Source organism: Aspergillus pseudodeflectus, assembly GCF_044049435.1.
Source record: "Aspergillus pseudodeflectus strain CBS 756.74 chromosome Unknown BJX68scaffold_10, whole genome shotgun sequence".
Lineage (NCBI taxonomy): Eukaryota > Fungi > Ascomycota > Eurotiomycetes > Eurotiales > Aspergillaceae > Aspergillus > Aspergillus pseudodeflectus.
The window spans coordinates 709,145-723,431 of record NW_027263786.1 but is presented as its reverse complement, the minus strand read 5'-3'; the positions used below and the strand labels follow the sequence as shown (position 1 = coordinate 723,431).

At 51.7% G+C, this 14,287-nt stretch overlaps 5 protein-coding genes across 5 annotated transcripts; 2 read left to right on the top strand and 3 right to left on the bottom strand.

Annotated features, from left to right (window-relative positions):
* Positions 1 to 938: 938 nt before the first annotated feature.
* BJX68DRAFT_274206 (fungal specific transcription factor domain-containing protein) lies at positions 939 to 5,023 on the top strand (the record flags this gene model as incomplete). Its single annotated transcript, XM_071047608.1, has 6 exons — positions 939 to 950; positions 2,219 to 2,277; positions 2,405 to 2,496; positions 2,591 to 2,942; positions 2,998 to 3,811; positions 3,863 to 5,023. The coding sequence occupies 6 exons, from the start codon at positions 939 to 941 to the stop codon at positions 5,021 to 5,023; spliced, it is 2,490 nt and encodes an 829-aa protein (XP_070901925.1).
* A 146-nt stretch (positions 5,024 to 5,169) lies between these two features.
* On the bottom strand, positions 5,170 to 7,501 carry BJX68DRAFT_253839 (FAD binding domain-containing protein; the record flags this gene model as incomplete). The annotated part of the gene is made up of 2 exons (XM_071042793.1): positions 5,170 to 6,834; positions 7,391 to 7,501. The coding sequence occupies 2 exons, from the start codon at positions 7,499 to 7,501 to the stop codon at positions 5,170 to 5,172; spliced, it is 1,776 nt and encodes a 591-aa protein (XP_070901924.1).
* A 1,264-nt stretch (positions 7,502 to 8,765) lies between these two features.
* On the top strand, positions 8,766 to 9,564 carry BJX68DRAFT_264408 (uncharacterized protein; the record flags this gene model as incomplete). Its single annotated transcript, XM_071044952.1, has 3 exons — positions 8,766 to 8,828; positions 8,890 to 9,362; positions 9,414 to 9,564. The coding sequence occupies 3 exons, from the start codon at positions 8,766 to 8,768 to the stop codon at positions 9,562 to 9,564; spliced, it is 687 nt and encodes a 228-aa protein (XP_070901923.1).
* A 258-nt stretch (positions 9,565 to 9,822) lies between these two features.
* On the bottom strand, positions 9,823 to 12,128 carry BJX68DRAFT_253836 (NADPH cytochrome P450 oxidoreductase family protein; the record flags this gene model as incomplete). The annotated part of the gene is made up of 5 exons (XM_071042792.1): positions 9,823 to 9,837; positions 9,893 to 10,159; positions 10,227 to 11,967; positions 12,013 to 12,032; positions 12,078 to 12,128. 5 exons carry the CDS (start codon positions 12,126 to 12,128, stop codon positions 9,823 to 9,825), a joined length of 2,094 nt encoding a protein of 697 aa, XP_070901922.1.
* A 678-nt stretch (positions 12,129 to 12,806) lies between these two features.
* Positions 12,807 to 14,029, bottom strand: BJX68DRAFT_253835 (VOC family protein; the record flags this gene model as incomplete). The annotated part of the gene is made up of 6 exons (XM_071042791.1): positions 12,807 to 12,838; positions 12,892 to 13,001; positions 13,054 to 13,298; positions 13,352 to 13,455; positions 13,514 to 13,562; positions 13,625 to 14,029. The coding sequence occupies 6 exons, from the start codon at positions 14,027 to 14,029 to the stop codon at positions 12,807 to 12,809; spliced, it is 945 nt and encodes a 314-aa protein (XP_070901921.1).
* Positions 14,030 to 14,287: the final 258 nt, after the last annotated feature.

The following is a 14,287-nucleotide window of genomic DNA, read 5'->3' as shown; positions in this document are numbered from 1 at the left end:
GGAAAACCTTGCTGACTTCCTACACCCAGCTAGCAAGATACCACCCACATGGGCAGCTGGGCTTGCTATCATAGGCTTTGCAGTCTATCGCCTCCTTCAGATCGGTCGACGTGACCCCCGTATGCCAAAGGGGCCGCCTACTGTTCCTATCCTCGGCAACTTCCACCAGATCCCTTCAAGTGGACTGTACGCAAAGTAAGTGCTGAAACCATAATTCACAAGGATTTGCGAACACTCGAGCTTAAACCCCCAGATTCCGCGACTGGGCTGCCGAGTATGGTCCAGTGTTCTCGCTCAAGTTCGGACCGACCAATATCATCGTCCTGTGCGACCGCAAGGCCGTCCATGCGCTGCTAGACAAGAAAGGTGCCATTTATTCTGATCGGCCACCGAGCTATGTTGGCCGCCTCTTGACACACGGCGACCACATTGCGCTAGAGCAAATGGACCCGATTTGGCGCGAGAAACGAAAAGTCATCTCGCACAACTTCTCTCCCAAAAACCTGGACGAGAAGCATTTTCTCGTCCAAGAAGCAGAGTATGTGGATTATTTCGCGCACACGACTCTGCCTTACTGAATGTCGGTGCCTATATAGGGCAACGGTTCTCCTGAACGACCTTCTGAGCAACCCCGGTGGCTTCTTCAACCACGTGCGACGATACACTGCTTCATCCGCTTCTGTGCTTGCTTTTGGCCACCGCGGTCCTACTTTCGATTCGTTTTGGGGTCACGTATGTAGCCCGATCAACCGACTCTGGCTCCTGTCACCAAGCTAATTATCGACTAGGTTGTCTATGATGTTATGGATCGATGGACCGAAGCAATGGAGGCGGGCGCCAATCCACCCGTAGACGAGTATCCTATTCTGAAGCTCATCCCCAAGCGCTTCGCCTATTGGAAAAGGCGTGCAATTGCAGCTGGCGAAGTGTTTGACACAATGTGGGGGAAAGCACGCCGCATTGTTGACGAGCGCCGAGCGAGTGGCATCCGCAGGGAGTGTATAATTGATAACTTGTTGGACGAGTACAACAGGAAGGGCTGGCCGATGTCCCAACACGCGTTCAACAACCTGGTAGGAGAGGTCGTCGAAGGCGCGGCTGATACAACGGCTGCTCAGATCCTGACGCTGATATTGGCCTTTGCCAAATATCCCCACGTTCAAGAGAAAGCTCGTCGGGAAATTGACAAGGTCTGCGATGCGGGCCGCATACCCGCCTTCAGTGACTTCAAGAGCATTCCGTACATTAACCAAATCGTTAAAGAAGGGATGAGGTGGCGCCCAGTGTAAGGAATACTTCCTGGACTTCCCTTGGACGACCGCAGAATTGACCTTTGTCCCAGTGCTGTTACAGGTCTACCCCACCGTGTACGCGAGGGCAAGTGTCTAGTAAACCTACTTTCTTCTCCATTTTACTGCTAACGATATGTGCTAGATGACTGGTACGAGGGCATGTTCATCCCCAAGGACTCAACGCTCTTTGTGGCCACTTGGGCCATTCACCACACAGAAGCACTCTTCCCAAATCACGACACGTTCGATCCGGAGCGGTACGCGAACCATCCAAAGCTCGCAAATGACTACGCTGGAAGCCCAGAGTGGAGTAACCGAGATAAGTGTACCATTGGTGACCTCGTGCGTCCGGCCTCTAACTAACCTATGTTTTTGTCTATCCACATCACTACGGCTACGGTGCAGGTCGCCGCCTCTGCCCAGGTGTGCATTTTGCTGAGCGCAACATGTGGCGCATCGCAGCGAAGTTACTGTGGGCGTACGAATTCTCAGAGCCCGTGGACCCGATCACCGGAGAGGTTAGCCCGCTTGACGTAAACGCATACAATCCGGGGATCTTGCAAGCGCCGCTGCCTTTTAATGTCCAGATTAAGCCGCGAAGTGAGCAGCATGCAGCGACGATCAAGAAAGAGTTGGCTGGAGCATTGGAATTCCTGAAGCAGTGGGAGTAGACTAGTCAGCGTAATTTAAAAGCCAATGGAATTACATTCTCCATTAACTGAGATCCATTCGGGGTAATTTCGGTGCAATTCAGCGGCTCGCATATTGCGGCCCGGTCGGATAAAGAGGCCCGACAATGCGGGGTTGGACCCCGGACGTCACGGTCAGTGTCCCAAAAATAATCGACCCCATATTATTATGGGGTCGCCTGGCCCAAGTCTGGGGAAGACAGTCTATCAACGAACGAGCTGGAGATGTGGTCCAAGGCAGGCTCCGAACGAGAACGCCGGCGAGAGGGGGAGATTGCGTGCTATTCGTGCCGCCGGTATGTTGCAAGGCCACCCTGTTGGAGAACCCGACGATAACAAAAAGCGACCTATAGGCGCAAGGTCAAATGGTACGAGACACTGTCAGCAGCTCATTTCGGCAAGGCTAATGATGCAACACTCCAGCGACCGTCAACGGCCTCAGTGCCTAGTTTGCCTTGAAACTTCTCAGGACTGCTGCTACCCAGAGCGCCCTTTGAAACCGGGGCCCAAACTAGGTAAGTCACAAGTCTCAGTGACCGAGTCCCAGATGTGCTCACCAGCCTCGAGGGTCCTTGAAGCGGCCTCGCAAACGAACCCTCCAACAATCAGACAATAATGGATCGAAAACATCGTCGAAATCAAACGATCCCAGAGGGAGCGTGGAGACCAGCTCTAAAACCCCCGAAATTCCTCCTGCCCTCGAAACCACACTCGATACATCAGAAGGCTATGCTGAAGCCGGCGCCTTGAGTGGGAATGGGGTAAACAGCATGGAAACTGCGTCAGACCCACGTGCTAATATCCACGATCTCTCCTTCATCTTGCACCCTGCCCATGAAGCTGCCTCTCCCGAGAATAAAGAGGCGACTCCACCAGACACCACCTGCAGAGAGTTGCATTGCACGAAATTTGAACAAGCTTGTGTTGCGCTAGGAGTTACAGTAACCAGTCTGGCTACTATGTACAGGCTTCTCTTCTATATCATCCGCTTGATGGTTCTACTGACGCAGTTCCAGAGTCAACATCTACTTCGACAACATGGTTGCAATAAGCCTTTTCCAAGAGCCGAACTTCGCCCAGCAGGTGCATGATGGAGTCCCAACCGCCCACGTCAGCGCCCTGCTTGCTGCGATTGCAGCCTATGCTGCCCGGCTATGCCCAGAAGAAGTTAAGGAACAGTGCGCCACCTGGCCCGATGAACACGTTTCACCCGCTGAGTATTTTCTGTCACTCGCGTTCTCCCTTACTGATGCGGCATTGGCCGAGTGTGGCGACGAACCACCCTCCTTGCGGATCGTACAAGCGTTAACCATCGCAGCCCATCTTCAGCTCACACAAGGTGTTCGAGGGAAGGCGTGGAGATCCCTCGGTACGTGTATTCGATTGGCCTATGAGCTGAACCTGCACCTAGTCGACGCCAGCCCAGACAGTTTTGACCACCTCGAGGTACAGCAATGGTCCTGGAAAGAGGAGAAGAGACGACTCTGGTGGGCAATCTGGGAAATGGACGTCTTCGCCAGTACCATTCGACGTACACCTCCTGCAATCGATTGGTCTCAAATTGAGACGCTGTTGCCTGTGTCGGACGAGCATTGGTTCAATGACCAGCCCCGGGCTAGTTGCTTCATGGAGCGAGATCCAATCTGTCGATGGAAGGCCCTGCAGGAATGTGGTAATGATTCGCCCAAAGCCTGGTTCTTGGTGGTCAATTCCTTTATGAAGCAGGCGCAGGTGATTTCGAGTCCCCGAAGCATTCCACCTCGTGCTCCTTGTCATCAAACAGATGCGGGGAAAGATTCAAGCCCCAAAGTTGCTGCAAGCCCGGAAATAGTGCCCGACATCGCAACCCAGAAATTGGGTACTCTAGCAAACTCCCTGCAGTGCTTCATGTCAGTCCTGCCCGAGAGACTTCGATATCGCAACCAGTATCTCAACTTCGAGGCCCGCGCTCCTGGTCAGGTCACTTCAACACGACAACACCACTGCGCTGTTTATAACATCTACGTCATGGTGCAGTTGGCCAAGCTCATGATACATCGATATGACGTTTTTCGGTGTCTTGGCTCGCTAGTCAGGCCGCACCACAGGCGTGGCAATGCAGAAGTAGAAAAGTCGAATTCCACCCTTCGCCAAGGGGCGTCCGAGGCTGACAACCTGGCCCTGGCGCAGTACTTTGAAGCAGCCGACAATATCCTTTCAATCGTCACCCGAAGCTGCGATGACCACGTTCGATTTATCAATCCCTTTTTATCAAGCACAATCTGGCTTGCGGCTGCAGTCCAGGTATTTCGACAAGAGTTTGATCAGGGTGAAACACAGCGCGCCTTCATGAGATCCAAATTTGAAGTGTTGTATATGGTGTACACAAAATGCGTCTCCTGGTGGAAAACCCATACAGCTATGGAACAAAATCTGGAATTCCTAGCAACGCAGCTTGAACGATATCGCGAGGCCAAAGATTCTTGCAACAGCCGCCTGGGCAGGCTATCGGAGACTTCAGGCGCAGCCCAATCTAAACAGGTGCCACCTCACGGCAAACATTCCCCCCAAGGTGAGACTCCCAACCCGTTGGTAACCAGCAGGAAACTCACTGGATTTCTCAATTGTAAAGGACCTTCCCTCGGCAGTGGCATCTCTAGTGTCCACAATACGATACCAGTTGACTCATTGGCTGCTCATCCTTCGCCGAGTATTGTTAACTCTGGGCTCGGCGCTCATTGTCCTGGATCCGATCTCCCAGCTTCAGACGCGACATCTCCTGCATTAGCATTCACCCAGGGCGAATCTAGCATGAATGAACTTTGGGCACTGGATGGCATGCAGCTTCAATATTCCAATGCCACAGAATGCAGACAATGCAATCATTGTCACGCTCAAAGTAATCCCTCTGCCGACTATTTAGATTCTCTGCTCCCCACCATACCAAATCCAGAAGCCTCATTCGCACGATTCTTGGCCGGCGATCTGGACTTTGGCAACGACATGTCTCTTGATCTCTCCACTAATATTCACGGCTTACTATTGGGGCACTCTATGTATTGATACTACTAAGGCGCAGATGTACTGCTATGCAACATATCTTTCTTTGGCTGTGGATCACACCTATTTCTTTATGTGATGAATGGCTGTATTTTCAGGCCCTGGCTTGACCAGCTATAGTGCTAAACGCATTTTATGGCTACATGGAGTTACTGCTTGCTTCTCACCAAACTTAAGCCAGCTCTGTAGCCAAAAGTCATACCTGGTCCTATGCTGGACCCGCCACCAGGATACGCCCCGCCAAAGACCGAGTTCTGGTCACAGCCCACGGCGTACAGGCCGGCGATCGGATGGCCCTTCGAATCTAACACTTGGGCATCTACATCGGTTGCAAGCCCAAACAACGTGCTGACATTCCCAGGATATATTCGAAGGGCATAGAATGGCCCCCTTTGACATGCGCCCAGGTTTGGGTTGGGCTTCACCGAGCTGTCCCCGTAAAACCGGTCATACGCATTTCCTCCTCGTGAGTACTCCAGGTCGTTTCCGGTTGCTGCAAAAGAGTTGAACTGCTCAATGGTCCTCTCTAAATTCACTCTGGGTACCCCGATTTTATCTGCGAGAGCCGATATGGTGGGGGCGTGCTCCAAGTACCCCCGGCGTAACAGCTGCCAGATCGGATACGGCCATGGAAGTGCCATTCCCATTCCATATTTTCGCAGGTGAGTGCGATCCCCGATGTAAAACGCTTCTTGGATTCCTTTACGGTCCATCGTCGATACGAATTCCTGGTATGGCGCCGACTCATTCTCGAAGCGCTTTCCGTCTGGGCCGACGATGAGTGAGCCTGGCTTGGATCGGTCAATCGCAAAGTGAGGATAGCGCCGAATAGGTTTGCCCGGGACCTTGAGGAGGGATATAGGTGCAAATATTCCGTTCATTGGGTTCTTCGGCGCAAGTGCCCCTCCACTCTGCAGCCCAATGCGTTTTCCGTCTCCTGTGCTGCCTGGTGCTGATGCAGTCCACTCGTGGGGGAGGTACTCTTGTGCTTCTGGTGATCTTCCAAAGCCTCCACTAGCCAGGACAACGCCCTTTGTGACTCGCAGGGATATGGTATGGCCGCCATGGAGCACCTTCAGGCCCGTAACCCGACCATGTTCCAGAATAGTCTCCAACGCGGCGGAGTTATTCCACAGCTGAACCCCTTCTCTTTGAAGTGATGCAAGTAGTCGGCCTACGAGGGCATTGCCATTCGCCATGGCCGTCCCTTTACCCCATGCTATAAGGTCGCGGATGTATCTTGAAACAATTTGGATGGAATACCCGAGATTAGCGATGCTGCCGAAGGGATTCGTGAGCTTTGGTAGCGCTGTGGGGTCGACTTGCATTGTCCCAAACGCCGAGAGTCCCTGAAGAGGGTACCGAACATCCTTGATCAGTTTACCTAGTACGCGTCCGTCAAACTCCTTTGTCAGTAGTGTTCGTCCGACTGATGCTCCTGGGGTTGACACGTGATAGTCGGGCAGGGGCACCGGCTTGAAAGCGACTTTGGAATGGGCCTCCATCCACTCCACCATCTCAGGCCCCGATTTGAGGAACGCGGCAATGCGGTCCTGACTGTAGAGGGGACCGAGGACGTTGCGAAGGTATTTATCTGCTTCGGTCGTGCTGTCTTCGATCTGGATGGACGGCTGATGCTTGTTGGCTGGAATCCACGCTCCGCCGCCAGAAAATGCCGTCGTCCCACCAAACCATCGGGTCTTCTCCACGACGAGGACGCGAAGCCCATGCTTTGCCGCGACAAAGGCTGTGGTCAGTCCAGAGCACCCCGACCCGACGACAATCACATCGAATTCTCGTCCTTCATTTCCTATCTAGGAGACCTGTTAGAGCAGGAGAACATTTAGTTCCGTTGCACTTGGAGCATACATGAAATCTCTTCACATGGCACCAGGATCGGTGAAGGGGGTGTCGGGCATGAAGGCCTGGTAGAGAGCCCGTTCCAAGGGGCTTTAGTCTGGTTAAGAGCATCCTTCGGGCTTCGGGCTCGACAATTGTGACCGCGAAAATGAAACCACGCATAGATCATAAATTACATGGGTGTCTCCAATAGATAAATTACCCGGCATATTCTTCAGAAAAGGTGCCCTCTTTTGTCGCCATCAGAGACGGCCCTCTCTTGGCTGGCTCTGAATCTCGGCCCATCTTCGGGGTATTCGTCCCAACTTACTGTCACATTCAAAACTATTTCTTTTTTTTTTTTCCCTTTTTCTTTTAGTTTACTGACGTTTCGATCAATTACTGTCAGTTTGTGAAACTGGATCCCCAGACAACTCGAGATTATGAGGACAATAACCCTCTCAACACGGACCGCGGATTTTTAGCTATTCCTAGATCTAGTCTGAGCTAACCCGTTCACTCGTAATGTACGGTGTTGATCAATGTTCCGATCTTCTCGATCTGTACACGAATGTCGTCCCCGTTGTTCAGCACCACCTTCGGATCACGCATTGCTCCAATACCGGGTCCAGTGCCTGTCATGATGACAGTTCCGCGTTCCAAAGTGGTTCCAGAAGAGAGGAAGGAGATAATCTGCGGAATAGTAAAAATCATTTCTCTGGTTGTGGGACTTTAATGTCAGCGTCTTATTCAACGCGGCTTGTAGTTTGCATCACTGACCTCGTATTGGAATCTTGGACCGTTTGCCCGTTGTAGATAGCCTTTATTCGCAGATTATGGGGATCGCCAAGAGCGGTGGGAGAAACCAGGACGGGCCCAAGAGGGCAGGATTTGTCGAATCCTGCAGGCTATGTGTCAGACAGCTGGTGATGAAGAATCATGGATCAGAAGGCGGACCTTTTGAGAAGCACCACTGACTATTCTTGAACTGCTGTGCTCGAGCGCTCACGTCATTACTGGCTGTGTATCCCAGGACGTAGTCGGATGCCTCATCCTCCGGAATGTCCCTGCCAGTCTTGGATATGACGAACGAAAGCTCGGCCTCGTAGTCGGCTGTCCCATCCTGGGAGATGCGGGGAATGGGAATTTGAGCGGGCGAAGGCCCGTTCAGAGCAGTTCTGGGCTTTATAAAGAGCACCGGAACGTCTGGAATTGGCATATTGGCCTCGCGTGCATGATCCCGATAGTTGAGCCCCATGCATTTGATGATAGGCACTTCGTCGATAGTGAGCGGTGGTAGTAACTGTTCCAGTGTTTGTTAGTTCTATATTCGATTTGTGGTTTGATCCGAGGAGAATCACCTCTGCGACGTGGAGAATTCTGTCTGTCACAACTCCGTCGAAAACAGTCCCGTCAATGACTGCCGCCGAAATTTTCTGGCGCTGCAAGATTGCTATCCCGACGTCGGGAAACCTTTCAGCGTCAACCTGGCCAAGATGCGGGAGGCCATCCTCCTCCGCGACGAACCGGATAAGATGTGTCCAGGAAGGAATCATTGCGCGGGAGTTTTCTTCGCGAGCCAATGCACACAATAATAGGAGGGACACAGTAAGTTTCCCTACCACTTACTCAGTGCGACACCAGCAGTTATCAGGAGAGAGATGCTTAGGAAAATGACGGACGTGGTAGGCTATCCCGCCCGGCGCATCTTCGGTCAATTGGCCCTCGGTCTAATACTCTGGTACGCTCGGACAACTTCAGGTCAGTGGGGGTCGCATAATTGATTACAGAAATCCAAATGATCTACAGCAGTTTCCCCGCAATCAACGTCTTACCCGTCAGAAACCTATGTACGCCGCACAGTGTCGCTGAGACCAATCTTAGTTCCCCGGCGACAACCTGTAAAATGGAATTCCCCAAATTTTTCGTCGTTGCGCGGGTTGTTGGACGCGACGGGGCACTGCCACTGGTATGTTCGAATTTCTCCTGGATCGACAAGCTCATCAACACTGACAGTGAGACTGTACTAGTGGAAACAGCGTCTCGTTCACCTGTGCAACGTCTCCGCCACTGAGCGCTTAGGCGACTCCTACTATTGGGGACAAGACCTCGATGGCGAGCCTGATACTCTGTGGGGACTAGAAGGATACACACATCCTGTTGGCTTTTTTATTGGGCATGTGTCGACAGATGTTTTTAAAAGGGAGATGGCTCTGGTTGACGCCGACAAACTTCTTCGAACCGAGCAGGGGTTGGCAAGCCCTGATTACGACCTGCATCACTACGACTGGGCTGGCGGCTGGCTCAAGCGGGAGGACGACTCTGAACGAGACTCAAAAACTAGCTTGGTGGCTGTTATTCACTTCTGGGCTGCCAGTGAAGCTACCAGGGCAGAGCTGATCAACATACTTTTGGTCGCTGCGAGGGACTTTAACACCTCAACGCAGAGTTTCGGAATTCTCAAAGAAGTAAAGGATGGCACAATGGTTACTCTGTGGCTTCGGTGAGTACACGGCGCATCCTTAGTATACCTGCCGCAGCTGATACGTCGCAGGTCTAGATCCCCAGAGGAGTATGAAAGCTTGAAATCCTCGAGCATGTTTCGTGATTTGATGTCGAGGGCAAGCGGAATCTCGACGAAGACTGAAGTCCACCTGTCAAGAGCCTTTGACGGACACCTTGATTTGGCTCCGACCAGTACCTGAGGAACCGCATACGTAGTAGACGGAAATAGTTCAAGCGCCGTTCGGGGCAAGATGTAGACAAGGCGGGGACTATCTTTGCCAGTGTTCAGAGGTGTAGACACAGGTAAATGGATCTTAGAAAGCTTTGTTTTGTCTCCACCGGTAAGAGTGAGATCCTGAGTTCACATAGTATATCAAAAATATATATTTATATATATCGTGTACCACAGCACACATTGTCGCCAGGATCAGACATTCTCTCCAAGAGTTCGACCTTCTTCACCATACATCCTCCTGTTTAAAATGTTAGTCAGAACGCCCGAGGGGCAGATTGCAAGAAGGGGAGTACCTGGTAGCGCACAGTAGCCTTTAGCTTCTGGACAATTTTCTCTCCTGGTTCTGCGCCTTCATCGAGGATTCGGCACAAAATGGCTTGCACCTGCCGCGCCATTCGTGCATCGCCACAGATGTAGAAATAGCCTCCGTTCTCAACGAGGACAGACCGGACGGTGGGCGCGTGTTGTGCCAATTTATCCTGGACATAAACCTTCTCCGTACCCTGTCGAGAAAATGATGTGTGCATTGTAAAAAGCGGGCCTAGTTGTCGCTGGCACTCCTAGCACAACTCGTAAGCGGAACTGTTCCAGGCAAGTCAATAACCATCCCCTGTGATTGTGACATACCTTCCACTCATCCTCGTAGACAAAATCCTCGGCCATAGTGCGACAGCCGTAGAAAAGCAGCATCTTTCCAGGTGACAGGCCGGCACTCAGCTGCGCCGCTCGTTCATGAATAAAGGCCCGGAAGGGAGCAACCCCGGTGCCAGGGCCCACCATAATCACAGGTCGAGAAATGTCCAATGGGAGCCTGAAGTGTGATTGGCGAACATGTGCAGCAACACTAAGTTCATACTTGCCGCGAGGCCCAGAAAGAGCATAGGCAGTGCCCCCCGCCACTGGCTTTCCCCCACATTTCTGTTGCTTGAGTCCCAGAAGATAGTTGGTTGCCACGCCCTTGAACCACCGTCCGTCAAATTTGGTCGACTCAACCACTGCGGTGATTGCGACTCGGTCGTTTCCGACGAGTGCAGATGATGAGATCGAATAGTAGCGAGGTTGGAGGGCTCGCACACCTTCAATCAGAATGGCGAAGGGGATAGGGCAGGCTGGATTATTTGGGCTTATTTTCTCAATCAGCTGTGCCAAATTTAACATCTGAGAGCTGACGAGTTCTGCAAAGTAATCTTTGTCGTTGCCGAGCCTAGCAAGGGCTTGTTTTTGCTGCTGATCCACGGCGAATCGAGCACAAGTTTGCAGGAATTGCCGGGAAACAGGGCCCGCTATTTCGAGGTAGAACCGTGCAGCAGCGTCGTAGGTGGTTGGGGTGGGAATTGGCACCTGCGAAACGCCATCCACCGCCGAGACATGAATTTTGTCATGTCGTTTATCTAGCAAGCCAAAAACCCGCAAGAAACGATCAACTTCTGCATTTGAATTCATGGGCCATATTGCAACATGGTCCCCCGTCTCATATTGCAGATCGGAATTCGCAATGTCCAGTTCGACATGAAGGCAACTCCGGTCTGTCGAGCGGAAGAGCTCACGGCTGTGTCTGACCGGAACAATGCGGGGATTGTGACGTCCGCTCGGGCTAGATTTGGTTCCATTGAGCTCATCTACGCTGCGTTCACCGAGAAACACGCCCTCGGATTGCATCTTGACCTCGGAGACGGTAAAAGATGGCTCAAACTGTGTCTCCTGCTCTCGAAGACCCATGGCGCTGGACAAAACCTGCCACAGTTCGTCTTTCCAACTGAGAAAGGCGTCTTCTGTTGATCCCTTTGCGTCGTCACCTTCGCCCAGAGCTCCCAGTCGCTTTGCACCATGCTGTAGCAAGGAAGCATCCACCTTGCGTGCCACGAGGTTGAAATGTTCGTAACTACTATTGCCTAGGCCAAACATTGCATATCGCATATTGTCAAGCCGACCTTCGTACTCTTCAGAGGTGATAAACTCAAAAAATTGTTCTGCATTGTCGGTTGGTTCGCCCTCACCATATGAAGAAAGCATGAAGACCGCAACTTTTTCTGGGGAAAAGTTGACCAGCGTCTCATAGTCATAGTCTTCCAAGTCCGCCGCCATCGTTTGCAGTCCGAACCGTGAATGGCCTTCCTTCGCAAGTCGTTCGGCCAGGTCTTGCGAGTTGCCTGTTTGTGACCCGAAGAACACAACTAGGTCTTTCTTTGCGGCGTTCATGCGCTGCACAATGTCCCTGTCACTGACAGTCTTCGAGCTATTGGCTTCTGGGCCGACCCCGCGATCTCTCCCCGTATTGGAGACGCGGCATCCTGGCAACGCCTTGCGTAGATATGCCCAAAGAATAAGGCCAACTAGTGCAGTGAGGCATACGGTTGCGAGTATAGACCTAGGAGGCTGGGGTGGAACCAGTTAGCTGTTAAGACCATAATACGACGTCCTCGAGGAGTATACCTGAATTTTATACCCTAGTTGGTAGCTTCCTGCTGCTAAATCTACCTCCACTGGCGATTGACTGGCTGTGGGAGCAGAGAGCTCGAAGTCCCCCATACTGAGCGTTGATTATCAGCGGCGAGGGCAAACAAGGCTGGTCACTTTAGTCACACCTCGCAGCAAAATGCCCAGAAGGTGTGATGGCTCGTAGAAAAGGGTTCTTTCTTTGCACCAAGGGCTGCCTTCGGTTAATGTTAAGCTTCCCAGCGGATCTAGCGGGGGTTATTACGCCCGATCAGTAGTTGCTCCCGTATTTGTCGTCATTACACCGAGATTGACTTTCACCCCTGCGTGACAACCGCGCTTTGGTTCTCTATCTGGCTAGCCATCAATCTAGGACAATCGTACCATTACGCAGAAGCCAAGTCAATCCTGCTGCGGCAGGATCTCGCCTCAATTTCGGGGCAATTAGCTCTCCTACCCTGCAAGGTAACGCAGTAGACCCGCCTAACATCAGTTGGCAGCAGGCAACTCGAACTTGATAATCCCAGCCTCGTCAGCTACTTAGAGTGAGGCACAGGGCTCATTTGTGTGACTCTCCTTGCAAATCGAAGAGCCAGCGTACATTGTCCTTCAGATTCAGGGGGGTTAGCACTGCACACTCGTAGAACACACTTATTAATTTATAAGCTCAGAGGATAAAAATAGACTACATTCACAGATAATGCATTGTATGAAGAGGTTTTTGAGAAGATATATGTTAATACTGTGATAAAATACTCTTGACTGCAGAACTCACTGCATAAATGTCGAAGGAAGGTCGGGGCCTGGACTCAATTAGTACTTCCAAGTGGCTTACTCAAAGATACAGCCCACATACCCCAGACATGAAGGTTCCCCGGTTGAGCAAGTTCCCTCTCTATGGGATTGGCCTCATTGACCAGGTCCCCGTCAACATAGTGCTCCACGATGAAGCCAGAGGTGTCGAACCTGTGACAAGAGGTTAACAGGAATTCATCAATAACCTATAGTAAGAGGATACCAATAATCAAAGATTTGGCTGCCCATGATATGCCGGCCTACACCCCAGCAGTTCTGATAGCCCCTGTGGCGGAGCCAGTCATGGCCCAGGATCTGTGTGTCAAAATCGTGTGTTTCGAAGGAGGAGTGGTGAACATGGGACTGAGGTCCCTCAAAGAAAAAGAAGCAGTGATGATCAACAAGCTCCGATCCTCGGTCCAGATGGAGGAAAGTGGTTATATCCCTCCCTGTACCGTCATAAACAAGCTATTCCGACTCAGCAAAACCTTCAACGGAGGAGTCACCTTGGTAGAACTTACATTGCTTGCTTTGAAATTGAAATGGGTGGTGTAGAACTGGTATGCCTTCGCAAAGTCAGTGACACACATTCCAAAGTGCCCGAGCTTGTGAACTGGTGCAGGCCCTGCATCGTTGTCAGAAACAGGCAAGATGTGCATGTCATATTCGTCAAACTCGCGCACCTTTCTCGAATCGTTGCGTTTTATTGCCAGGGCGATGTTTTTCCTCGGGCTAAACATTAAAACGAATCAGCCAGTAGTCCGGAGAGGCGAAGAGCCCATGCTGGAACTGACAAAGTTGAAATCCAAGGGAGTGCGTGTTTCCACATGGTCCCTGAGTATCTGGCCATGTACAAGATGCATAGGAAATCTGTCCACCGGATCATAAAAAGTCACACATTTCCCCCCTCCCGGGGCCTCACTTAGCTGATAGATGTCGGTGGCTCCTGGCAAGGATCTGGCGACTTCAAGATCGGCTTCGGACTCGACGACAAAAGCGGCACCACCAAACTCGTCTTTTTGGCCCTTGCGGGCGCAGTAAACAAATGGCTCTGAGCCAGTGCCGCGAAAGTAGAAGTTGTCTCCGACACGCTTCGTTTCTTGCATTCCAAAGTCCGCAAGAAAGTCACGGGCCCTGTCGATATGCTCATGAGTATAGAACACATGGGCAATGCGCACCAGTTGAATCTTAGTAGCCATGACCTCAACGACAATGCCAATTTTGCGGACAGAAAACTGGAGTTTCTCGACTGATTGGGATTGTGGGCTGATGGAAGGAAGGTACTTCGGCCTCGCGACGCCGGAAGACTCAGCGCTGCTTAAAGAATCAACCCTATATCCGCATATCCGGATCTCTGATACAGGTCAGCTTTCGGACTATCTTCAGGGCATTTATTGTGCGATCTGCAAACAAGGTGGAGCTGGCTGTACGATGGACAGCCTGGTCGGGGTGTCTTC